The sequence below is a fragment of the Epinephelus lanceolatus genome, chromosome 1, assembly GCF_041903045.1.
Source record: "Epinephelus lanceolatus isolate andai-2023 chromosome 1, ASM4190304v1, whole genome shotgun sequence".
Taxonomy (NCBI): Eukaryota; Metazoa; Chordata; class Actinopteri; order Perciformes; family Serranidae; genus Epinephelus; species Epinephelus lanceolatus.
Window position 1 is genome coordinate 21,637,096 of NC_135734.1, and position 27,795 is coordinate 21,664,890.

The 27,795-nt window shown below is 40.8% G+C and overlaps 1 protein-coding gene across 1 annotated transcript in view; it reads right to left on the minus strand.

Annotated features, from left to right (window-relative positions):
• suclg2 (succinate-CoA ligase GDP-forming subunit beta) overlaps positions 1-27,795 on the minus strand; it is a 134,174-nt gene that overhangs the window by 88,938 nt on the left and 17,441 nt on the right. The window contains exon 2 of the mRNA XM_033627189.2: positions 14,784-14,925. Within this exon, the coding sequence (XP_033483080.1) occupies positions 14,784-14,925 (142 nt within the window). The remainder of the gene's footprint in view (positions 1-14,783; positions 14,926-27,795) is intronic.

Here is a 27,795-nt window from a genome sequence, read left to right on the forward strand (position 1 = left end):
GGTGAATACAAAGAGAAGGCACAGAGAGAGAAAGCAATAGGAGAAAAAAATATCCCTGCATTGCCTCCTACAAATTCACTGCTCAATGAAGCATGGAATAGCCTTAATAAAACATGCAATTTAGGGCCAGTATTATCCAGATAATGACTCTGTCACTGAACAAGTGTTGCCCAAAATGACATGAAAGAGAAACTAAGGCATGAGGGATGCTAATGTGCCACACTAACACATCACCCAAAACAGAGCTTCAAAATCACTGCACATCTTATACCAAAGATTACATGCATAGAGGCATTTCATACCATTTTACCTGAGGGAAAATTCAATCGACTCTTTAGCACTCCTCATTTATGGTCAAATAAAGTTGCATCTTTAAAAATTGTTAGTACACATTTTGCCATACCCGTGCACGTTAGATTTAGTAGCTGTCTTTATCTACAGTTCACACTTTCTAGAAGTCAATACGTTTTTGGTACTGCTGTCCCAAAGATGATCCAATCATTTTCCAGTTTCCTCTGAGTCTAGGAACCATCAGCAACACAGACCATACTGCATTTTGTTTTCCACAGTTACGTGCAATGGTTGACGCACTTCCTTTGTGCTGTAATTTGAGCTTTCATTATCCCAGGAGATTGTACCCAATGGTAGCCAGAATTGAGTAGTAAAAGCGAGGCTTATAAGGACTTAGTCTTAACACAGATGGTGTCATTATTTTTTAGCCATTACATTGTGCATTCACTTACTTCAGTTAAAGCAAAAAAACCTTGTCTTTTTCCACTTTTAAGCCAGAGAAATAAATATGTCATGTTTCAGAGCCTGACATTTATGAGCCTTCAGTGTTTTGCCACAGAATTAGAATCTATTTGTGATGATGGGGGTGGATGGGAGGGGGGCAACAACAGCTGATTGCTGACAATAAGCTGTTGCTGCTGAAGAAACGTCCCTGTGAGCTGCTCTCCTCCTGTGCTGTCTGCCTCGTTATCACTAGCTAACACAGCAGCAGCTATAATCCAACACTGAGCTGTTAAACGGTCCCAACAACCTCAGACCAACACCAACACAGCTTAACTCTGTCATTAAACAAATGAATATACCCATTTATAAACCCTGGGTTACATTACCACTGTGATGCTGACAGTTATCTCTGTCACTGTGGGTATGACTCTGTCACAGGCACAGCATGTAGTCTCATGATAAACAGGAAGGAGGGGCAAGGAGTACTCTACAAGGAAGTTTTTACTCGTTTTAAATAGTCAAATTTGCAGTAAAGTTGTGGTGATTGGACAAAATCGCAAGGTCACATGGATTGGCTAAATTTGCATTAACTGTAGCATCATAACATCCTGGAGGGGCTGACATTAGAGCTGTCACTTTTTAATCATGTTTGAATGAATGAAAACTAACACACAATTCTTACAAATTAATTCAAATACAGCTGATGTAGTCTACTCCTAAACTATGCTGTAACATTGATGTTGTTTTGTTCACTTACGTGATCGTTGCTACCTGCCTACCTTACTTGTTTTTCCATGCTTGAATGGAAGTTATAGTTCCAAATGAAATATGACAGCTCTAAAGCACATGTTGAGTAAAACACTGTGTCTATCTTTAAATACTTGTACACATCAGTGCTTAAAAATGTCTCCACCCACAACAAACAGGGGGCCTTCCAGCTGCCATATTCGTGGTCAAAGATCTCTCAATCCTGTAATATAGAAACAGCACATTAAACAAAAGCAGATGTGACTAAATAAACTGAGAAAGCATAGCTCAGCATCTCCACTGGCACACAGGCCAGTCAGGTTGGAGGAGTGTGAGGGAGGACTCGGGTGAGAAGCAAACGTCACGCATGAATAAGGAACCTCAGAACGGCTTGTGGTGTTGCCCGTGTGGGGGAGGAGTGTTTCTATGACAGATGGTACAGGCTAGACAGTGTGTTGGGTTAGCGGAGAGGCATATGGTTCTCTCTAGATGATCTAATAAACCAGAGCCAGGCCCAGTCGGAGGTGTAAATGCTTCTCTGCACCCTGCCAGAGAAAGCTGAACCGTTGATATCACCAGCAAAACAAATGTGCAGGCAGACCAAGTGTGAGCATGCGTGTCGTACTGTATGTGATTTAAGCAGTTTATTTCGCACCCTGTACTAATAACTAAACCATTCGAATGCATCACCACTAATGAGAACTGAACAATTTAGATCAAAGCAAATTCCAGTTCAAACAGTGATTCAGAGTCAAATGTACACTTTTTTAGTTACATTCACCATAACGTGTCATTTCATGCACTTCTACACTGAAGTTCACATACAGTACCTGCCATGAACACTGTTCCTCTACCTGTAGTAAGTAGAGCGTTAGAAAAAGGTGTACTCTTCCCTGCACACCAAAGCACAAATATGCAGGATTTTATGGCAGGGAACTTCCTCACTGTCCTCCCAGTTGCTGTCACAGTTACTGCTGCTCTGGCCCTCTACACCACTAAGTCCTTCCAACATGCCCTTGGCTCTGTGTCTGGTATATCCCATGTCTCTCCACACGGTTAGTGATGGGGAAACGCAGTGGATGTGTCTGGGAGTCCATCCAGCAGCTGTTCAGGGAGTCTCCTCTGCACCTCAGTGCACAATGGGAAACCCATACCACTGGATTTCATGAAGGGCAAGATCAAATTATCTCACCCAACCCTAAGTCTACTGGTGCATGACTCCACTCTTCTGCCGTTTCGCTGCAGGTTGTTGCAATCTCCTCACGCTTTACTTTAAAGCAGTAATGGTTCGCTGTGCACCTCTGACTTCAAGCTGGATGATACAGGACATATTGATCATTTGAAGATCTATTTGTGAAGATCCAATGCCATTTTTTAATAAAATGTGTACTGATATTATCATTAGAGATTGGCATTTGACATCATTACCATATTCTAGTACTTTTTTAAAAGGAGATATTCGCACACTCAATTGTCTTAGATACAGGTGTGTTGGAAAGTATCACTTGAGTCTTGAAAAAACAAGATCCCACATACTGCTGTTGCTCAGCCTCACAATTTATTAATTATACTAGTGTTTTGGTCACTCTGGACCATCCTCAACAGTATTTTTATTCTTGACAAAACGTCCAGCAGCACCTTATGATACTAAACAAGAGCAGTGTGTGGGATCTTCTTTTCTCAATATTTGAGTACTTGCATCAAAATATTATACAATACTCGAGTACTCACCAAAACAATAAATAAATAAATAATGTAAGAATATGAATGCAGTTTGAAATTAATTTACTGAACAACCAGGCTTGATTTAGCCATAAATTTAAACTTAACAAGTTAAATAAATAAGGCAAACTTTCTGTTGCTGCCTTTACATAGGTTAGTCACATTGCTGAAGGACTGTCTCCAGAGCTGCTCTCGTCCTTGTCAGTTCAACGCCTGTCCAGATAGCTTAAGTTATCACAGCATCAGTGGCTAACATCTGACACAGAGCCATTAAACTGTCCCAACAAACTCACACCGACACCAAAACAGTGCGACTCTGTTGTGCAAAGCAAAACACTGTGTGTGTAGCTTGACACAAAATAAGATTTTTATGTTTTAAATACTAAAGAAAAACAGAAAAGACATCGTCACATATCACACAGTTGGGCAGTGATTACTCTATACATCAAACAAATACTGATGTGCAAATAGAGTACTCTGAAACTAACTCCAAAGGCCCGGGTCACCCTGAGAAGAGTGGCACTAACTCTAACAGCAGACATGACGCAGTACAAAAAGATACAATAAGATCTGTCTCACTTTGCAGATCACAGGCCAGAGGCATAGAGGGGGTCTGAGCTGCCACAGAGAGCAGAAGACTAAATGAGCAGACCGAAAACAATCACTTTAAGATACACACAACAACAGTGTCCTTGGCCATGAGCTACTTTTATTTACACATCATCTGAGGCACAGCCTCATTGACTTGATTTTAAGGGCTTCTGAAGATCCCTAGTAGCCAAAAAAGAGCCCCTCACCTTTCCAAACCATTATATATAATAGCATGGCCAACAAAATGGTATATGTCTGCAGTGCAGGAACTGATGTTTACCTCTGCCAACTGTATTTTGAGTACTTTCAAGCATGTTATCTTAAGACAGCAAAGCGTGGCAGATTGAAACTGATGGAGACGCATTTGTCAGATGAGGAAGTCTCTTTCTTTCCCTTGTACACCATCACAAAAAGCACAAGCATAACCAAATCTGCACGCCTGCAAACACACATACACACACAAACATCTGCCTCATCAATAAGTTGGCTTATGTCAAGGTAGCTCGCTATTATTCAGTAAGCCAACATATCAAACTAACTATCCCTCTAATAAGCACACACGAGATTTGACAGCCATGCATAAAAACTGCACTGTTTACACTGAATATTCATAGCAGAGTGAAATAAATTAAAATGCTTCCCACCTCTGTTAATCGTCATTCTGGCAGTGAGGCTGCGCTAAGCACAAAGTGAAAAAGAGAGGCAGAGGTAGACTGAGGTGAATGAGAACTCGGAGTGAGAGAAATTAAGGCAACTTTAAAAACTGAACACAAGATGGAGAGAGGAGACACAGAAAGATTCACAAAATGTAATCACAACACAATTTGTCAAAGGAAAGTCAGGAAGATGAAGGTGAAGAAAGACAACATATTCTGTACTCATCCCATATGAGGTGTACACATACACGAGTATATGTTGCTCCCATTCATCACACAGGCTCAACATGCGGCAAAGATAAGAATCCAAAGCAATGTTTTCTTCCATCGCCGCTTTGTCAATGAATGATTGCTGGGGGAGGCAGGAGGCATGACAGACATGAAGGGCTCTCGCAGCAAGGAAGGGGAGGGAAAATGTGGTTTTGATTTAAAATTCAGACTGAAAATCCATCAAGATTTGCTCAACAGATGCATCTGTCAAGCGGGTGGCGACACACAAAGTGGACTGCATAATCACATTCTCTTTGGCTGTAGCAGGACACAGGTATGTGTATATTTGTGTGCTTGTGCATGGCTGTGCATTTGTGCTTCAGAAGAAAAGACAAAATCTATATTCATTACTGGACTTGCTTTGATATCTCAAACTCAAAATGGGTAGATAGCAACCAGGTCTGTGTAGAAATACCTGCATATATACAGTCTACATCTGTGTATAGGAGTGTGCTCACATCACTGCAAATGGAAAGGCAATTTAGGCTTGCATTAACTGAAGCTATATACCGTTATTGATAACATATTGAGGCAGTGCAGAAGGGGATCTGCCAAAGAAGACCACTTCCAAATCTGTATACTGACAAGTTTTTCAAAGATGGGGTTCTTTGAATCGTGTCACCAAGTAGTAGTGATGCATGAAGTGCCACACAGCTCTTCAGGTGATTTACTGCAAGAAGTTTTTGCTCCATTTCCCAACCAGTATTACTCTCTTGCACACCTCAAGGTAGGTATGCAGAGGGCTTAACATCTTTTTCCACATTGACATGGATTGACAATTACCCTTTTTAGATTGAGTTGTGCAAATTTGCAGGAAAGCCCAATCAGTCTTTTTTCAGCATAAAAACAAAATCCGGGTGTGCGACAAAATGCTGCATGGGGGGCAATGGGGGGTGTGAGCAAGTAAGAAAAGGTGTAGCTCAGCGTGTGACATAAACAGTGACATGGGAGGGAAGCCGCGGCTTGTCAGTCCTTCTGCGATTCTCTTGTAAGTTGGCCCGTCCTTCACCGTCCCCGTCATCTGACGGTTAATGGCCTCTTCGTTTGCCAGGGCAAGGAGGGTGCGCAATTCCTTGTCTCCCCAGTTGCTCATCTTTACAGTGTTTGTCAGGTTTGTGTTTCTCTCTTGCTACTACCTGCTCACTAATTCCTGCTATCAGCTGTTTCCTGTTTATCCACCGCCAGTGGGTCGCACGTACGGCGTCATCAACAGCTCCTTCTACAAGTCTTCAACAGCCCCTCCTGGCTGCCTCGGTCTGTTTAAACTAAAAGGGTTTCGCCAATATGACTACCCTACGAGGCGCAAATTGGGCACCTCAGATCAACTCGCCAATCCAGCTCTGTGTGTCTAAACATTTGAAGCTTGCCAACAAAACGGCCCAACATTTGCGGAAAATCTGGCAGTGTAAAAGGGGCTACAGTTTCCTGTTTCTATGTCTATGCAAATGTGATTGATGTTGTTAGCACACATCACAGTGATACGCTCTATAACATTACCTAATATCTAAATGTTTTGATTGAAATATTTAACACTCTTATCCACATTTGATAATTTGTTACATTTGTGGATGTTTACTGTCTCTCAACAGATTTTTAGGCATTCAGTATCCATTCCTTTTTGTCTGTTCATAGCGTGAGACGATACTTATTGATGCTTTCAAAAATGTACTATGCTCTTCAGCAGTAAATGGGTGTAAGTAAAAGTGCACGTGTCCCTGGCAGAATCAATAATTGATGTTTGTAATGGGATGCTACTACGGTATGTTGCAGTGAACTTTCAGCAGCACTTCCTATTTATGTGCTTCCTAAAATGTGACCTTAAAGAGGTCAGAGAAATGAAGCTACAAATGTTTACGGTAGCCCACAACTGAGCCCATTGAAATATACAGTATAATATCAAGAATTTTTTGTTAGCACATTGTGCTCAGTGCTTCATCAGGCTTATATACAACCAATGACTTGATTGAGAGTGCTTAAGTAAAAGAGTACTGCAGTTCACACCCATGGATAAATAAAATAATATGGTAAACATTTGGGAAAAGACACATTAGCCCCTTTTACACTGCCAGATTTTCCATGAATGTTGGGCCGTTTTGCTGGCAAGCTGCAAGCGTTTAGACACACAGAGCCGGATTGGCAAGTTGATCTGAGGTGCCCAATTTTCGCCTCGTAGGGTAGTCATATTGGCGGAACCCTTTTAGTTTAAACAGACCGAGGCGGCCGGGAGGGGCTGTTGAAGACTTGTGGGAGGAGCTGTTGATGACGCCGCATGTGCGACCCACTGGCAGTGGATAAACAGGAAACAGCTGATAGCAGGAATTAGCGAGCAGCTAGTAGAAAGAGGGAAACGCAAATCTGACAGACACTGTAAAGATGAGCAACTGGGGAGACAAGGAATTGTGCACCCTCCTTGCCCTGGATAACGAAGAGAGCATTAACCGTCAGATGATGGGGACAGTGAAGAACGGGCAACTTACGAGAGAATCGCTGACCAGCCGCGGCTTCCCTCCCACGTCACTGTTTACGTCACACGCTGAGCTACATGTTTTGTTACTTGCTCACACCCCCCATTGCCCCGAAAAAGGCACATTCTGTATAAACAAAAGTAGGTAGGCAGCATTTTGCCGCACTCCCCGATTTTGTTTTTATATTGCCAATGCTGAAAAAAGACTGATTGGGCTTTCCTGCAAATTTGCACAACTCCTATCTAAAAAGGGCTTGTGCTATCTGACATTTCTGCTGTGCTTAATTTATATGCTGTGTTGCTTTGTTATAATTTGAGAGACCAAATCTACCAGCACGTTTTCTCCACTTTACCTTACACATTAACCAATCGAGGCAACGGTAGACCAGGAAATCCTGTTTTCTGCGGACTAAAATTACAGTTTTGTAAGTGGAGTCTGGTGGCTTTGAGATAATGGCTTCAGTTCCCCGTCAGAAAGGGCTGATTGACAGCAAGGTAAAGTGGTAACAATATTATAAATATAGCTTACACCTAAAGGGATAGCAATTTCTTTAAGTGGGCCTTTTGTTAGGTGGGTAAAAACGAATCAATTGAGGCACTGTTTGATTTTATATAAGTGACCTGGGGTTTTCTTCCGTATGTTATTGTAGATGAACATCGTAATTTGGTCTATATAACTTCAAGGTTTGAAAGTTTAGTCTTTAAAACTACAGCTTGGTCCTTGGACTGTCACAGACGCACAACACAAAAACTAAAAGCTTGGGTATGAGACTAGTGGATCTGGGTCATTGGTTTTGGACAGACAACAAAAGTTAGAGAGCCATTCTCTCAGTGTCCCAGTGGAGCACACATTAGAGAAACTTTGGACTTTGTGAGAACTCCCTGCACGGCTCACCCAGTATGGGGCCCTACTTTCCATGAGCCATTAGGTGGTTGTGAGTCACCCATCTGCCACAATGTAAACTCTCCCCTGAGTTGTCATTCAAGTTAAAGGGAATCAATGGTCCATGTCGGATATTTTTTTTTTAAGTTTTGATAGAGAAGGAGAAAGATTTTAAGCTATTTGTCCTCAGCGGTAATAGAACAAATCAATCTGTGCCCACTTTAGGAGAGTTGGACCACTCTACAGTACACGAGAGGAGTGAGAAGAGTTTCTATATAGCATAGCCGCAATTGAACTGTCAACTTAACCACTTCATGGTTAAGTGAGTGTAGCGGAGAGGAGAATACCGGTTGGTGTGCATGTGTGTAAGTGTGTATGTGAGTGTCTGTGTTTTTCATATGGACAAGCTTAACCTACGCATGACATTCATCTGTGTCTGTGCTTCTATGCTTGACTGGTTCATTCTATTGTGTATGCGGGGTACCAGGGGCTCACAGCAGGATATCAGCACCTCACAGAAATCCATTTCAGTCGTTCCTGGTCAGCTCAGATACACCAACCGTCCGTATCCCCTGTACAGAGCCGTATTCCATGTAGGGAAGGGGATCAAGAACCGATTCCAGTTGAGGACTGCTTCCAAATTGTCCTAATCATCGGAACTGAATGCCTCCGAGCTAAAGGCTGCACAATTAATCGAAATATTACTGAAATCCCAATGTGGTTAAGTGAAATATCCAGAACACAGGAGCTGCAATTTTTTGATAAAGGTAAAATATGTTACAGCCTACCATTATAAATGAAACATTGTGGTGCTACAGAGATGCCTCGTCCTAGAATTCATTTTACATACACAGATGAATTTTTAGATTTTTTTCAGTGAAAATGAAATGCAAAAATTACCATTCCCACCAAAATCACGACCATAATCGTACCATAATCGCCAATATCTGTCAAAATAATCACAATATGATTTTTTCTTTCATGCAGCCCTACTCCGAGCTTATTGAGTCCATTTATTGATGGCGGTACATTTTTCTGACAGTTGAGCATTGCAAAACAGTGACAGAAGACTAATGTATCTACGCTGCTGGAAACTTGCAACAGTAAGGAGTCATGGCGAAGAGGAAGATACAGTCCAGAGCGTTGCTTCGTTTCACAAGGAAAGATGACAACAGTGATGTCTGTCTGTATTATGATCATTTAAAGTAAAGTAAAACACACCAGCGATATACTGAAACATCTTTCTACACAACTTGGGCTTAAATGCCAGGAATGCCATGTATTTGGCATTCTGTGCACAAGTGTCACTGTTTAACAAAACGGGCAGCACATCTGTTACTGAGGGTAAATATCATGTTATAATAACATTACTGCCACGTAGGCAGACTCGGCACATTTTTTCTATGACTAGAAAACCTAAATGAAGACGAATGCAGTACGAATATTTTCTCATTTTATCTACACTGTGTTCAGGATCAGAGATAATAAAGCAGTTATACTAAACACCCGTGTAGGCCTACTTTTTTTCCGCACAGAAAATTGATCTGGAATCAATAAGGGAATCGATAAAGACTCAGACCAATAAGCAGAATAGGTAACGGCAATGGTATCAGTAAAATCAACTCCCCTAATTCTGTGTCTTCTACAGCCATGAAGCAAAGCTCCATCCAGGGCAGGCTTCACCCCCTCACCCCCTAATAGTCAGGGCTCGACAGTCTCAGTTTGCATTTCAGCCCAGCAGAGGTTACTGATCCCCCACTTTCTCTCATCCTCTATCACATTCATGTATGACCTACCATGGCCCAAGCATGAGCTACACATTCATGTGAGAGATACACAGTGTGTATCTGAAGAAATGAAGCGTCAGTAGATGCTCGCTTGCACACTTTAATAGTGAGCCAGCAATAGTCAAAGGAAACAAAAAGTGTGAGAAACACACACACACACACACACATACTAGGACACTGACCAAAGCTTAGTGCATAAATAGAGATGAGATGATAAAGCAGCTCTGAAGCACACTGGGGGAACAGAAGGGTTGATTTACCAAGCCAACCGCAAATTACTGCCAGAGCTGCAAACATTTGCGTTGGCGCATGTTTTCAATTTAGCTGGGAATTTACTTACACTCAAGTTCATTTGAATGTTCTGCTGCTAATTAAGACCTGATGCTCGGCTATTTAACACGTGTCTTGTCCAGTTCTGGAAAGCAACAGAGTGTGAAAGAAAGTGGAAGTTCTCTGCTACTGTGCTGGAAATATTAGTTGAAAAAGCCAATAAAAACATTTCTGAACCGCAGTCATGCAATTACCTCGACCACAGCGGACAATCCGCAATGATAAATCACTTCCAGCCACCATTTGTATGAAGTTCCTTTCCCTCTACGCACACAGTATTATGCAGTTCAACATAGAATGCTCTAATATATGTTGTACAATAACCCAAACATGCTTTTTTTTCGCCTTGCACTTTTCACATGCCAGGATTAAACATCAAAACAGCCCCATAACTATGCCATAACTATGGACAAATGCAATCTGACTTGTTAGCATCTAATACAGCACCGTAAATCCTGAGTTATAAGTAAATCAACCCTTGAGTCTGGCTTGGGTTTTATTAAGCCGTCTGCTCCATTGTAAGGCCATCGTACCGAGTTTCCTGTCTCTCCATTTCCTCCCCTACCAAGCAATATAGGTACTGTCATGAAAATATATGTCCTCTTCCGCCTATTCAGTTTATCTTTGTCTGCATCGTAACCAGGGCCCCTGAAAGCAGTGCCCCAGGCGCTGGAGCCCAAAGGCAGCGAGAGTGGCACCTCGCTGGCTGACAACCAACCTGGATGCACTCATCAGAAAGCCACTGCTGTAGTTGGAGAGGACACTGAATAAAATATAAAGCCGAGGGTGGAAATTATACACTGTATGTGATGCAAGTTGGGCAGTTTTGTGTGTGGGAAGAAAGTAGAACAGGGAGTGTAGGGATGGGAGAGAAAGCTATGTGTGGGTGCATACAAATGTGTGTTAAACTATCACTGTTCATGCGGGTATAATGTATTTGTGAGGATTTGTGTAACAAGAATAAAATTAGAGTTTCAGTCACTTCCTTGCCTCGCTTTGTGTAAGTGTGGGGACAATAATAAAAATTGTACCCAAGGATTAGAAAATAAATACATTAATATAAAAAAAGGAAAAACAAAAGAGCATGCGAAACATGAGAAACCAAACACGAGAGGTTGAGAAACAAATTAGCGCAGATGAGTGTGTGATGAAAAACCGAGCAGGCACAACCACTAAGCTCAAAAAATGCAGGCTTCTGCATATAAGCAAACAGCATAAAGACGTGATTAAACTTGATAAAACTTCAACCCTGATTAACCACAGCCATTTGCACGTCCTGCACCAGGTCTACAGAGCCATGCAGCACAAATACAACTGTTAAGGCTTCAGTGTACAGCAGTAAAATTATACAGCAATTACAACCAAATCCCAGTTTACAAAACGTTAAAACAAACTATTGACACTAAATAAAGATTTATCTTACACGTTAATCTGTGGAATACTTGTGCAGTGAAGCAATATGAGGCCACATTCTTAAGGGACAAACAATTTCCTATTGTAACATACTTCAGGTGTTGCTGGAGCAAAATCACGAGAACACTCATATAACCATGTCGTCAAGAGACTGAGATCAGCAGACATGACATTTGATAATTGTTTAAAATAAAGGTCATGCCACTGGGCCAATTACTAGCACGCAAACTCATCAGTTTATTCATCACATAGTTAATCTAAAATCAACCCTGCTGAAATATGGCTGAGAAACGTCAATACTCACCGACTCAAATGTGTTCGCAGCATTGATACTGCATGAAGTGCTGTAAACTGTAAAGCACCTCAAGTTAGCATTGATTGCTTTTCTGGGTCTTGTTTACTTAATTCTTTGACCAGATATTTCCTGTTTTAAGTCATAAAGAGTTAAATTTTCACATGGTTGCATTTATGCAGGTGGGTGATGATCATTATGATATTGATGCACCTGCAGGCACTTAGCTCATGATCCGTGCACACCGTGAAGCCCAATGTTACTGCATACTTCTCTGGTTAATCAGTGAAATGTATGGAGCAAACTGCAGACTAAAGTCTCTACTAACAATGACAAACAGAGCGATGACTGACTTATACGAATGGGTCCAGCAGAGGTTGAATGTGCAGGACCGTGTTACACATGTTTGGTGTATGAAATGGCTGTGTTGTCACTAGGGTTGGGACTTTGGGATTTTAACGATTCCGATTCCTTACTGATGCCTTCTTAACGGTCCGATTCCTTACCGATTCCTCTTACCGATTCCTACATTATATTCATTATACTTGCTATACTTAAACAAGTATATAATAAACACAAATGCAATCATACAAATACATAAACTTTATTCTAACTGTTGCACAGTACAATTAGATGAAAATACACATTTGTGTGTGGTGTGTATTTCAGATTTAGAGCTTGTATCATCTCCCTGAGAATATATAACAACAAAAAGTGATTCTCTGATTTCTACAGTAACATTATTACCTCAAATTAACCACAGCAATGTAATAAAAAAAATACTTATATGCATTAATGCTTGGGCACTGTTATTTACATGTCAACACCTGAACAGAACACACACAGACACACATTGGCTGTTTGTTTCTACCGCTCCTCTCGCTGGAAGTCTTGGACCACCTGCCACCCACTCCCGTCTCAAACACGGAGGTCTCCCTCTCCGCGGAGCACCTACAGCGCATGCCCAGCCTGTTAAATAGCCTGTAACCATAACAACTGTGTGACACAAACTCAGTGCTTTAGTAATTAAATAATGTTGGGCTCGGTCGGGTTCCAGAACCGGAACTTTGGACCCGGTTCCAAAAAAGAACCAGATTCGGATCCCAACCCTAATTGTCAATGCGGTGCATTGTTACAAACTTTGATAAACTCGTCACATCTCTTGCATTCGTCCAGACACCGTCTCACTCCCTCTTCCTCTTCTTGCAATTCTCCTGCTCATACAACTAAAGTTACATCCAGTAACTACTACTCCTAACAGCATATGGAAATGTGCTGTGTTTTCTGCGACTCAAGTGTAGAGGACTGTAATGTAGGGCTGAAAGGATTCCTCAAGTAACTCAAATAATTCGATTACTAGGAAAATTATTTGCTTTGAGGCTTTTTAGTAGCATTTAGTAAGCTTTTTCATTAAATCCAGTACAGCTATACAGCGCACCATGTTTCACATAGATGTTTATTTGTGTTACACAATCCGCTTACGTTACCTCTGCTGTAGAGCTATATGTTAATCGTCAATTATCTGTCTGACATTTTATAACGAAGACTAGCCTACATGTGATGAATTAGTGGCACAGGCGCTATTAATAGCCACAGCCGTGCGTAATGGTTGAGCATAATGACAGCTTTGCTATTGGAGAACCAGGCCGATGCGAGACAGTCTGTAAAACTGAACTTCATCTCTGCCGTTTTTTTTAATCGACAGGTCTAATGAGTGGATTTATGTCTCACTGTGGGAGTGTAAACAAAGCTCATGCATGTGTGCCCACCTCCACAATAACTGAGATATAAGCGCATGTGAGGCTTTATGAATCCGTAAGCTCCGTAAGTTTAACATCCAGGCGTAAAGGGACCTTCGGATAACTTTATTAAGCAGCCAGCGGGTCAGTGAGCGGGCTAACAGTGGTCCTGAGCCGAGTCTCCGTAACCATGGCAACAATGACACTGAGTGACAGACTTGCCATTATGTGACATTCTCCTCTTGATTTAATATTTCTCCGCTATGTCTCGTGAAACTCTTTTGGTTTAATATTTCTCATGTCATTCCCAGTGTGCCGTATTGAATCAGTAAGGGATGGTTCATTTTATTTTTCAATATGGGACGTTCCAGTATTTTACGGGACTGGTGACAACCCTATCGTCTACATGCCTCGGTGTGGCGCTGGTGTCAGTCACATTACCTATCTTCAGTTTTCTTATCCTTACTTTTATCCAGACCTCTGCAGAAAAACAGACCGCAGCATTTCAAGAGTTTTTCTTGGGGAAGAGTGTTTGTAACTTTTATGGACGCTACTGCGCTACACTGTCAATTAATTAATTTCACTACCGAAAAGCTATTTGACTCAGAAAGTAGTGATGTTACCACCACGCTACTATGAATGTTGTTAAATTCGTAACGTCGCTACTTGAAGTGACGCTACTGCCCGACACTGATTATTTTTGATAGCGTGAGTGCGTGTGAAATTGGTCATTTGCAATCAGCGTGAGAGTTGACAGCTGTGACTTTCGAAAAAAGGAAACAAATTTGTAGCTCATTTCTCTAATTTCAGAGACTTTTCTTATTTTCTATATTATATATTACTATTGTCCTTAAATTATGCTAAAGTAATTTCATGAAAACACAGAATTTCTTATACAATCACTTGATTAATTGCCAGAATATTCAGTAGAATACTCGATTACTAAAGGAATCGATAGCTGCAGCCCCACTGTGATGTTTATTCCAACTTCAGCAAAATCTGCTGCCTTCGTTAGACACACAGCTTTTGTTATTTGAAAACAAAAAAGCAAGAAAAGGGTGCAAACAAATTATGTGCTGGTGAGACCAAATGAGGACTTTGATAACACCAGTGCTACCTGTGGAAAAGTTAGTCTGGAGCCCTGCTCTACTCACTGAGTCTCTTTGCAGCCTCCAGGGCCTCAGAAGCGGTGTCGGCCACAAAGAAGCGTTGGACGGCCACGCCACTCTCTTGCATCAGCTTCTTGCTCTGGTACTCTTGCAGATTTAGCCATCTCCTGGGACTTAGCCAGGTGCACTGGAGGGGAGGAAGGAAAGGAGGGAGGCAGAGTGATTAAGTTTGACTTGTAAGTGTAAGATGGTTAAAACAGTGCTATAAAGGAACTGATCTTGAGCGTTCCATCATGCCTGATATTAACAATATTTTCTCTTCAGCTCAACATCTCTCCAGCAACACAAAAACTTGTCTAACACCTGCTTCGGAGTACACAAGCTACATCCTTTCTCCTCTTCCCTCCTCCCTCCTACAGTCTCTCTCTCTCTCTATCCTTTTCCTGTAATGAGGCAGGCGCCCGGCCTAAGCTGCAGGACAGCTCTGGAGCTGTTTGCTCCATCAGCAGACACAGGCCGTGTCTGCTCCAGCTGTTGTTGCTATTAAAAGGAAATTGGCTTTTTAATGTGACGGAGAGACACAGGCTGTTATAGAGTTAGAATCCCTTCACAGCGGCACACACTGCTATGTGCATGGGTGTGCATATGAGTGCACGTGTGAGTATGTGTGTGTGCATGTAAATGTTTTCACAGGAGAATCTTCAAGGAGTCGTTAAGGAGAGAAGGGCCATTAAAGTAAAGGGAAAACAAGGATTGTGAGGTAAATTATGGTTCGGCATGGAAATGCCTCTTCAGCGTGTGTATGTCCTCATCCAGTGAAGATTAAACTAACATGATAATAACATCAGGACTGCACTACATCATGTTGCTGACTAAATCAAGTTAAACTGACCTTACCTGTTCTCTACTGTAATTCTGTATGAGCTACCGAAGACATTAGTTATGTGAGAATTACCTGCTTAAACATAAATGCAGAAGATGGCATATTGTGATGCTGTTAATATGTTGCAGCATTGTATGATGTACTACTACCAGAAAATATTGTTTGTAATACATTGTCAATACTACATCAATACGGCAAAATCAAAAGCTCCATCACACCTACTGTGCTTAGGTCTGCACAGTCGATATTCTGCTTTTAACAACAATTATTAGTTTTTAAAAGAAGTAGCCAACTGCCCCAGGTGGCTTCTGTGCTTAACAGTTGGAAAAATACATTTCTGTGGGGACAAACGCACAACCTAAAATATGGCAATAGCATCAAGCAGCGCACCACACCTTGAAATTGAATCTGTGCCCTTCGAAACTTACTGACAGAAATTATGGCAGTCGGGTGAAATTATTTTGAAAGAGCCGACAGAGACGCCAAAACCGACAAGACCAAATGGTACACCATGAAAATAGTGGTATAGTTGATATTTAGATAATCTTAGTATTGTGAAATTAAATTAAGGAAAAGTAGTTTGACAAAACAATCATAACTCAAGAACTTCTACACTCAAAATAGTGTCTGAAGTGGGACATCTGGAAGACAGCGGGTGTCATTTTTGCTATGAGCAAATTAAAAATATGAAAGTTATTCAAACAGATATCAGAAGTGGCTAAATGAATACTCCCTAACATGTTAACTCACCGCAATGAATTTTACACTTTAAGTCACACGTATGTCAGCAAGTATCAAAGCAATATGTTGAGTTTTAGGGAGCTGGAAAAAGGCAACAATAAACCTACAGTGTTCAGCGTTCAGTTTATAATGTATATTGTGTTCCTCAATGACCAGGTAGTGCAGGGCATGTTCCATGACTGACCAAGAGTCAACAGGTTATATGCTTAGTAATTTGCCAGCGAAAAGATCTGTTCAGAAAGGAGCTAAAATGCAGCTTGGTCTCACTCTCTGGTTGTCAAAATACACCACTTGGTCAGTGTCCCCAGCGTCCCGTTTTAGACACTCACTGGGCTTTTAACCAACTCTAATGTAAATTCATACATGTTATTATTAGATGCTCAGAGCAACCGATACGGTTTAAAGAATGTGGGTGGGGGAGGAGGTGGATGGGCCCAACAAACACTGGACTTTGACCCAGGAGAGCAGAGTACGAGACCAACAAACAAAAACATAGATTGCTGCATTTGTGTCCCTCAAAGCCAAATATTTTTTAGCAACACACTGCTGCCCTTTCACCCACATTTGTTACACCCGAGGCTTCTGCCCAAGTGGCAAAATATGACGAGTAGGGATGAGATCAAGTTGTAAAATGTAATCTTCCGGACTCACGGTTGACCATGCCTGACCATGTTTTGAATGCCATTTTTTTGTTGTGCATTATATTTTTTAAAGAGCTGTCATGGCAGCAACTGGATCACAGCACACAAGATTAAAGAGGTTGGAGGGCTTTCGTCAATGGCATATGTTCCCTTGGGAAAACAAAGGCCTACGTAAATAAATATTATATTTTTATGCCTTAAAAAGTAAAGAGAAAGACAAAATTGAGTTCTCATACATACTAATTCATTCAATATTTGGATCCCCTACATTACATTAGAAATGTTTGCATGTGTACATAAGAAACGCAATATACACATGCCTGCAAATAAGCATGAGTACTTAAAAAAGAGAGAATAAAAAAGGATGAATTCAACAGCTAGAAAGAAAGAAGAGCTGATCAAGCAAATCACATTTCAGGAACCAAAAAAGAAACTGTAACAACCAAGAAGTTTTTGTAGACGTGTACATGTACACACAATGCGTGTGTGTTGTAGGGCTGCGAGTTGATTCAGTGGTGCGTGGGGCATGACAAGGCTACTATGTGCCTTTTAAAGTCATCTGTCACTCCATCATTCATGAGGGGAAAATAATATGAACAAAAGGGTGGGGGCTGAAATGGAGTGTATTTGTTCAACATCTCTCAACCCCGCAAAATGTAACCCTGTCTGACCACTAATGGTTATAAATGATTAAAGGCTAATGAGCTTGACATAGTCACTCTAACAGGGCACAGCCGAGCAAAACCTTTGTTCAATCTCAAACTAAGCGCAGTGATCAATGGTCCTCGACTGAAAACACAAATCGCATGACTGGTAATTCACAATTCATGCCAAAACCAATGCACTCTGTGCCACAGTACACTGTATTAGCATGCTTTTTCCATTCCAACTCTCAAGAGAGCCTGACGCGAGACTTCATTAAAGCCAAAATGGGTTGTTTTCTAGAAGAACAGTACATGTTGATCCATATTGGCCTCTTCTCTCGCATAACTGAATACAGTAATGAGGGGCATCTGCGGGTCACCTCTGCAGTCTCATCTGCAATACCATACCATTCATATGTTTCAGTTATTGCAGTTTGTATGTGTGCATGTGGAGTTATGCTTTAAAGTCTACTGGCTACAGCAGCCAGTATTGATGATACGACTCTCTCGCAGGAATCTGGAGGGATTCAAAGGCAGGCAAGATATTAACTGCAGGATTGGATGAAGATCTGCATCGCAATATAAGTAACAGAATAAAAATAAAAAAAAAAAACAATCAAAAGAAAAACTGAGTTTAGGAAAAATTAAAATGGATTTCAACAAAATGGATCCGTCTGTCTGTCTGTTGTCGAGCAGACCTGGTGTGTGTATGACTTTCAGAGTTCACTATTTTTCCGCCTGTCGCTCATTCCTGCATGTCCACTTTAGCGGAACATATCCCACAGCCTTAACAAGGCAAGCTGCAGAACAAGTTTTCTCTGTTTTGTGGACTCATTTGACTGCTGTCAGGTACCTGCAGGGCCTCTTCTCTTAAGACTCTCACTTCCCTTGCCATTCAAACTGTTCATCTTGGGAAGATCCGCTCTGCTGCCTGGGTGCATGTCTCCATCTGTCAGTCTATCTTTTGGTCTACATTTGACTAAAGGAAATGGCAGACGAGGGCCTGTCACAGGACAAGGTTATATCGACTTCCAACAGGAAGTATCATTAGATCACATCGAGACATATTAACTGACAGGTCTAATCAGTACGATTAGATTTTAAACTTAGTGACCCAAGACACATCAAATTGTGGTCAAGCTTGCAATGCAGATGTTGGCACGGTGTGGACAGCAACACTTTAAACTCAATACAGACAAACTTGTGTTTACATCAGCAAAGCTGGCCCAAGCTTTTGCATGTGAAACTCAAAAAGCAACTTACTGTTGGAGACAGCAATCCATCAGTGACGACACATTACCGTCACTTTTGGCTTCACTTTCAGAGGAACTGAGAGAAGTTCAAGATAACATTAGCAACACAAATCCCCGTGCCGGCTGCAGGCGCCAGCACCACTAGTTCATGCATTCCTAATTTTATCCAAAAATTATTTATAATGTCGCTTGGAAATATTAATGTGATCTAAACACATTAAAATTAATTAAGTACAACAGTTTGGTAATTCTGGCACATCTGATCCCACTCAATGCAAACAGAAGTGAAACTATCTTAGCCAACACAGAAAAGTCCCAGCAAGGTTGAGAATACAGAAAACATTCACTGCCTTACTGCCGGAAACCTTTGGTTCTGACATTCATGTGGATACAACCTGACACTCAAACACCGTTGCAGACCAAGTACCCCCCCCTCATGGCAACAGTAGTCTCCAATGGCAGTGCCCCCCAGCAGGATAATGCACCATGCCACACTACAAACATCGCTCAGGAATGGTCCAAGGAATGTGACAAAGACCTCAAAGTGTCAACCTGGCCTCCAAATTCCCCAGACCCCAATCTGAATGAGCATCTGTGGCACGTGCCATTGACCCACCTCACAACCCACTGGACTAAATGGAGCTGCCACCAACGGACTGGTGCTAGACACTGCAGGACACTCCTAGAGATCCTGTGTCCATGTCTCGACAAGTCAGAGCCAAGTCTGATCCAAGGAGGCCCCACCTTGGATTAGGGGTACATCTGGGGTACCGGCACATCACAAGAATCTTTGAGCAGATTGGGACTTGGGAAATTTAGAAGCCAGGTCGACACCTTGAGCTTTTTGTCACGCTCCACAGGCCATTTCTAAACAGTTTTTGTAGTGTGGCATGGTGCATTATCCTGCTGGGGGGGCACTGCCATTGGGGAGTACTGTTGCCATGGGAGGGGGGGGGGGGGGGTGTTACTTGGTCTGCAACAGTGTTACAGTGGGTGGAACATGTCAGGTGGTATCCACATGACTGCCACCACAGGTTTCCCAAAACCAATGGTGAATAACAATAATGTAACCTGAGAGCCACTGCCATGCACTAAAAGGAGAAATAAATCCTAATTCTTGCCAAAATGAGGGCACACCTAGAGAAAGACGCAGCAATCATGTAATCTGCTATTAGCATACACAAACCAGCCAACTAGGACAAACCAATACATATCAATTAAAACAGCTCCCCTGTCACCCAGAATAGGGAGGAAAAAGAGCTACGCAGATTTCCCAAAATAACAGCTGCTGCTTACTGGAGAAGTCAAGTGGGGCTGGAGGTGTCCCTGCAGGCACTGACAGTTACCTTGGGCAAAACACCAGAGAATGGAAAGGAACCTAGGGCACTTTTTAGTATGTACCAGACCCACAGACAATTTGTATCAAAGATGGCACTCTAACAACAGTATACCTTCATGCAGCCTGCATGAACTAGTTATTCAGTGATGTAGTTATATCTATCTGCTAAAGTCTTACCCATACTGTTGCCAGGGGTAACTAATAAATACTGATAATTATAACTTTATTTTAATAACACTTTTCTAAAAACAATTGGAAGTGCTTTAAATAAATAAATAAATAAGCAAATCAGAAAGAAACTGTCAAATCTGTTGCAAAAAGACAAAATTTGGCTACATTTATGATGCCAGATTGGCAAAATTTGGCTTATTGGTTATAATTATTCAGCCACTGTGGCCAGTGTAGCATAGTTAAAGTTATTTGCTCACTACAGAAGTCCAACTTTTGTTTGTTTGTTGCCTTCATCTCCAATCTATCACCTCAAATTTAACGTGAGTACATAACTACATGGATATAGAGAACCATTAGCAGCTGAGTATTGTTGTAATTAGTTTAGCTTTAGACACGCTGCCAAAAACATGTTGAGACTCAACACCAAATTCAGTTAGTAATAGCAATGGAATGGAAATAAATTGTAACTCTTAGCCCCTAAGTGCCTTAATATTGCCATGTTTTAATATGGTTACATTTATATTATTTCCAAGGTTCTTGTTTTTAATTCATATTGTGAGTACTGAAGCTGAAGACAATTTTCCACAGTGTGGACAACTGAGTTCCCCAACTAACAAACTAAGGCAAACCATATTGCCACACTAGGCTAGCAGCTGCAATCTGAATGCATTGGGGATTCGGGAGAAAAATCTAATTAGTAACAAATTCCAATCTTATCACTTGATGATTTTTACTATGCCATAATAACTCCAGTATTTTAATCAGCATATTTTAGGCATGTAATTGTTTTTTTAAGTATGCTCAAATGGCACGAAATAGCACTTGGCTGACACATTCACTGTCTTTGTCTGTCTATTGTATTCTTTATTTAAGCTTTATTAATCTCATTGAGACACGGGGTCTCACTCTCAAGAGATATCTGGTGAAGCCACAAAAACATCAGGGCATTTATACAAAGAATGATGTGGTAAGTGAAAAGTGTCAAAGAGGTTGTTTTAAAACTGTATACAAGAACAAACTCCTCCACACATTCTCTAAGTTTCTTAAAATGAGCTGAAAATCCCAGAAGGGAATCGTGCCGGACAGCTTCAGTTCCTGTTTTAGCATGTTCCAGGTTGACGTGGCAGAGTGGGAGAAGGCCTTTTTACCGAATTCTGGACGAACTGAGAGGATGGACAGAGTGATAATAATACACAAGTGATAAAGGGAGATTCATAAGTGATGAATTGTGAAATTACATGTAATTTTGTGAACTTTATTGTGAATAATGTGACCGTTACCTGATATTAGAGGGTCCACATGATTAGATTTTTACCTGGCTGCCATTATTGATGATCAGACAGAAGACACATGACTGCCTAGTTGTGTTAATGAACTTTTTGAACCTCACCTGCGTGGGAATAACGAGCCCTGTGTGAATATTTATTTCTTCATTATGCTCTGATGATGGCCTGATGCCAAAATCGCAGTCATTAACGAGCAGTGAAATGCAACAGCGAGTCTCTTTATTGTTTACTACTTTCCTGTTGTGCTTTGACTTTTTGACATGTGCAGGTATTCTTGATTGCTTGAATTCATAATTAAAAAGATTAAGCGAGGCTTGGCGTTACTACAGCTGTTTGTGAAATCTGTCACGGCAAAGCCGAGCAACACTGTACTGCAAACCGGCATGCAGGCACATCTGGCTCAACACCATCCACAGGTAAACAATGGGTAAGAAAACAGGACGCAACAGTTGCTTACCTGCCAACACATTCTGTTAGAGATGTTCTCATTATTTTTAAAAATAGATCTTAACCAGTAAAATAACAGAACACACTGCTTCTCCAATTAAAAGAAATCTCTCTTAAAATAACGCAACACGCTGCTTCTCTAATTAAAAGAAAACTCCCTTAAAATATAATTGAAAGCACAGGATAGTTATAGATTTACTAGGAACTTGCAAAGTGTGAGGAGATATTTAAGGCTTCCAGGATGTCAGAAGGAAATTCCTGGAAGCTGGAGGAAACTCATTAGTAAAACAGTAAAAAAAAACTGTGTTAGAAAATCTCTGGTTTGGGGGATGCTGTGGTAGATAAGTGATTAAGACACATACCATATGTTATGATCAAACTTCCCTGGTGATTCTGGCCAAGGGCCCTTTGTTACGGTTGAATTATACTCTTACTTACATTCTAGATACATTCATTTCAAATGTTGTAAATGTCACTGCTCACATATTTCCATGCGTCTTCATGTTGGCATAGATACACCCATGGGATGGCCAAACAAGGCAACAGTGGAAGAGGTCATTATAAAGTACCTTTTTATGGTGGCCGCGTTGTAGACGCTGGTGGTTTATATGGCCATTAAATACACTGTGGCATACTGCATGGACGGACAATTCTCTACACTATGTTACTAATTTGTTCTAGTCCACTATTTTTTAAACGTCTTCGTCATGACCTATGGTCATGTCTCGCTTTGACTACACTACACTGCCCCAACAATTCCTGGTGGTACTGCCACATTTCCTCCATATCAGTAAGTGTTCAGAAAACATGAGAGTACAGACAGAAGGCTTCGTCCATGTCTGTATACGAATCAAAGAGCCCTTACACATCTTTGCCTGTCTTTCTCCCATAGGGTTGCATTGGTTGGAAAGAAACGTTAAGGTTAGGTATTTTGGAATTTCAAGATAATATTCTACATTTTAATAGTGAACTTACGTGAGGCGAAAATATACATAAAAGAGCAATACTGTATCCATGCACTGCATTCAGTAGCGCACTTTCCATCACATCTACAGATAATTTAGCAGCATTCCATTAAACAGGAATTTACTACTGCACTGTCTGAGCCAACAGACTACATGGTTTCCTGTAAGTTTTGATTGTATTACTAGAGTGAATATATTTTTTGGTGATATTTCAGTTTCAGTGGATAGCAGCCTAAAGCAAAGTACACAGTTTGTAACTTGTTGACACTTTCTGCTAGTTTTTGTCTGCTAGCTGTTACCATTTTGGATGTAGCCTAGCTTGACTGACCTATGCTAATTGAGGACTTTTAATTGATCTACATCCATTTACTATCGGGATGTGCCATATCATATCGTTCATGATAATACTGGTTTAATTTTCAATCTAATGAGCAATTTGTATCATGATCATGTCAATATTCCAACTGATTGACATAGTGATGTCATACCATTACGCATGGCAACAAGAAGCATAGCTAAAAGCAAAATTACAACCAGTTCTCTGGTGGTAGAGTTAAAATTCAAAGAAAGGGGAGCAACTTCAGTGGTGTGGAATCAGTGGTGTCGTTAGGCCTTGGCGTCCAAAATGTTTTATGGAAAGCCCTTGACTTTTCAGACTCTTTCAGCGACCTGCTGCTCAGAATATATCAGTCACCTGGTCCCCAAGCAGCAGCTCAGCATGTCTCTCTCCAACTCGTCTCTCGCCAGTGAGAAGAGCAGAGAAGGAATGGCAGAGTGTAAAGGTCCAGGTGGAAAAAAAGAGAAGTAATCTTTTCAGATTTTACTGACGGGAAGTAAAATCACCTGTTGATTTATATAAACATTTAAGAGTATATTTTTTTTGTCTTTGGCAGCTGTTTTGATGTGATGTGTTTGATGGTTGATGTTATTTTTTGTAATATTTGTATTTTTTATTTGTATTTTATACAGAATCTAAATCTCACTTTGAGTTACTGTTGATGTTTACAAACAGAAATGAGAGACAGTCTTTGTATTTACTGAATGTCTATAGGCAAACTGACATAAAACTTATTTTGTGACAATTGTATGTTTTTGAAATTAATAATAAAATATTTTTCAGTACTTTGTCATAGCAAGAGTATCGTAATTGCAAAAATACCCTGAAACAGTGATATTATTGTAGGGCCAAACTGCCTATCCCTAATTCCGTCTTTGTTGTAATTAGTTGTTCTCTTCAAACCCTAAGCCAACATTGTCGACAAATTTCCAAAGTACCTCTTCCCATTAGTTAAATTACTAGCAAGCTAACGTACCACATGGCACATTTCACACTGTATGTATTTGGCAAATTAACAGATTATGTCTGCTTATGATGTAGTAAATGGTTTGTGCAGTCTGAGCAAATAGCCTCTATTTCCACTCTATTCCTATTATATGTCCTGTTAATTCCAATAAATTCCCATAAATCCCAGTTAATCCCCATGGAAAGTTTCCACTTTAAATATTCTTGGAATTTGCAACCCTAATCCCCCCTTATTTTCAGTCACCTCTCTACTGTCCACTTTCAAATCAAAGGTATAAAGTGGCCCAAAAATACTTACAAAAAAGGAAGTCTGTGGTTCTGTGAGAAAAAGTCAGTTGTACAAGCCTGTGTTCATAAAAATGTAAGGAGAGAATGTATCTCTGATTCTCAGAGAGCAGAATTATACATATTTACGAAGTTGTAATACAGACCAATTTGTCTCCACAGGAACAGATATATAAATGGATCCCTCCTAAGCACCTATTGCGAAATACACTACTCCAAAATCCCCTTCAGATTCATCGTTATCACAGTTATGGTTTCAGTTAATCACAGTCAATGCTTAATGCTATCAGACAGTAAGGTCATAATACTGCTGAGGTCTCGACAGTAAAGGAGTAATCTGACTGTTTCACGTCTGCCATGGAAGAAAGCAGTACAGTAAGTGGTGAATGGCAGCGTGGCAGTGAGGCAGACAGGCAGGCAAGCAGCTGGCCTGCGGTCCCCTGAGATACTCTCTCTACAGTAATTATCATCAGCTGCACTCTGGAGACAATCTGACCCGCTCCTCCTGCCTAACTACTGTTCTACTTATTCTTAAAACACACACACAAAAAGACAACAACAAACACACACCGTATGTGCCGTGCACACTGGTGAAGACACACTATGGCACAAACAAAGTTGTGTGCTCTGACACGGGTCCTAGATGGCATAAATATTCACAGCGAACTTCTCGACACACAAAAGCACTCAAGATCTTCCTCACGAGTGCATTCAAGTGACGAGAAGTGGAGCGAATGGCAAGACAGAGTCGGAGCGGTGACAATGATAAACAACTATCTATTAATATACGAGAGAAACGAGGCAAAAATAACATTTTAGAAACAGGTCTCATTCATTCTGCAAATCAAAATAGACAGGATTTTTCAGTAGCACTAATGGCATAGACAGCATCGGGAAGAGAATTCTCAGAATCCCCCAAAATATCCTAATATATCTTATCCTAATTCTACATTAAACCATCATTTTATTTTAATTAAATTAATTTGACATTGTTTAACTCTGTTAAATTTTCATTTCCATCTCAATAACACAGTTGGGTGATGTCTACCTGAATGGCATATGACAAAGCCCACAGTTAGACATCCCAGTGAATGATGACATTGTTGTTTGGGAGGAGGCAAAGATGCAAAAATATGGATTTATTAACCACCTGAACCAGACCCAACCTTAAGCCTGAGTATTAAAAACTTACTCGGAACGTTGCTTTGTCACTTTTTTGGCCCGCCTGCCAGAACCCGTGACAATTACCTTACTTTATCAGTGAATTTAAAACATAAAAAAGAAACAGCAGTCAGCCCAGCCGGTGTAAGGGGATGCCGATCAGTGACAGTGGCAAATCGTCATTATGGTGACAAACTTGGTCGCTAAAAACAGGACCACTTTGGCAGCCTACAGTTAATCTGGTAGATAAATCAGAATTGTTATTTTTTTGTGCACCACAAATACCATTAGCGCCACCTTGTTCCCACACATCGTTGTTGGTGTGGACGGGGGTAAGAGGGGCTTTAAAATCACAATATCTGGCACAATGGTCCATGACACACTGACACATACAGTGCTGTTGTTCACAATCTCACACACACGCACTGCTGTAACTGTACCTGGAAGGCCAAGCAATCCTGCAAGTCCGAGGCCATCAATAACGCCACCCGCAAATATTAAGATGGTGAACACAGTTGCTGCTTCTACAGTTGAAAAATGGAAAGCAGACTGGCTTGGTGTTAAGAGGTGTATGTATGGTACCAAGTACCAGTAACACTAAAGCTAAAGCTAAAGACTTGAAAATGTCTTTGGTCTGTCACGATAGCTAAAAGCTAACAAGTTGACAGTAAATGTTACCTAGCTAATGTTAATGTTACAGTCTACATGTGGGTCTTGCTAACAGGTGGCTGGATGGATGATCAGGGGGTGATCAGTGCCAGTGATAAACGTTACTGAGATCAATGCATTGAGTAAAGTAAGCCTGTCCCAAATCTAAAGCATATTTAATGTCTACCAATGATGCGGTGCTGGACAGACAGGTTTATAATGTTATTTCATCCATGCTCATAACATCAGCAGGGCTAAATGTGGGGATGAAATAAAGCCTGCTATTTTTTTTCAACTGCAGTTCTTTCCAGAATGGCATCAATGAAGAAGGAATATTACACTCACTATGGCACTTTTGACAGTACTTGTAGCTGCTAGTCTGTAATTCTGTGAAACACTTAAGGCTGTGGTAATGCACTGCCTTTTATTTTTCCAAATGTTTTTAATTAACCTTCTACAGTTTCTAAAGAGGAAAACAAAAAGTAGTTTGTTAGAGAGACTGTGATGGAGCTGTCAATTTATCTACAAACTAATGTGTTATAGATATATAAAGGCTATTAAGAGCTCAATAAAAACTTAAGTAGTTAGAACTGTCTCTGGCTTCCTCTCACACCTACAGATGATTGCACACTTCTCTTCGGAAGAGCAGTAGTAGCTTTTTATTGACTCACGCTGGCACAAGGTGCTGATTACTATATGCATTTTGATCTAGGTTCATTTCATATTAAAAACAGCAACTTTATGCACAAATTAGTAACCCCTAAAATGTTGTAACTGCCCCGATTTTTTAGACTGTAGGGGCAAAAATGCCCCCCCCCCCCCTCCCCCCAGGTATGTACATAGGCCATAAAACATCAATAAAAATACACAAGGTGGCAATTGAAAATGCAAGCATTCACATTCTGACAAAAAACTTGGCGCACTGTCAAAACACATGACGCAGGTTACAACAAAACATAAGTCTGGCTTTCCTTTCTGTTTGGGGACACATGCATTTCCAGGAGGTAAAAACATGCCATTGCTAAACAAGACATACAATTTTAATGTGACACAACTCCAGTAATAGCCCGTCATTGTCTCCATTGCACCCTTGCAACTGCACCTCGCTTTTGATGCGAGAGCACAGCAAAAAGCTTTACTACAAAATTCAAATTAGGCAGAGGATAAAGAAACTGAAGTCATATTGAGGAAGCACTTATTCCCTGAAAGAATTTTGCTTTCAGCAGGCTTGCAGCGAGAGTCTTGACATTCAGCTAGTGATCACAATATGTCACAGAAACACACTGTAGC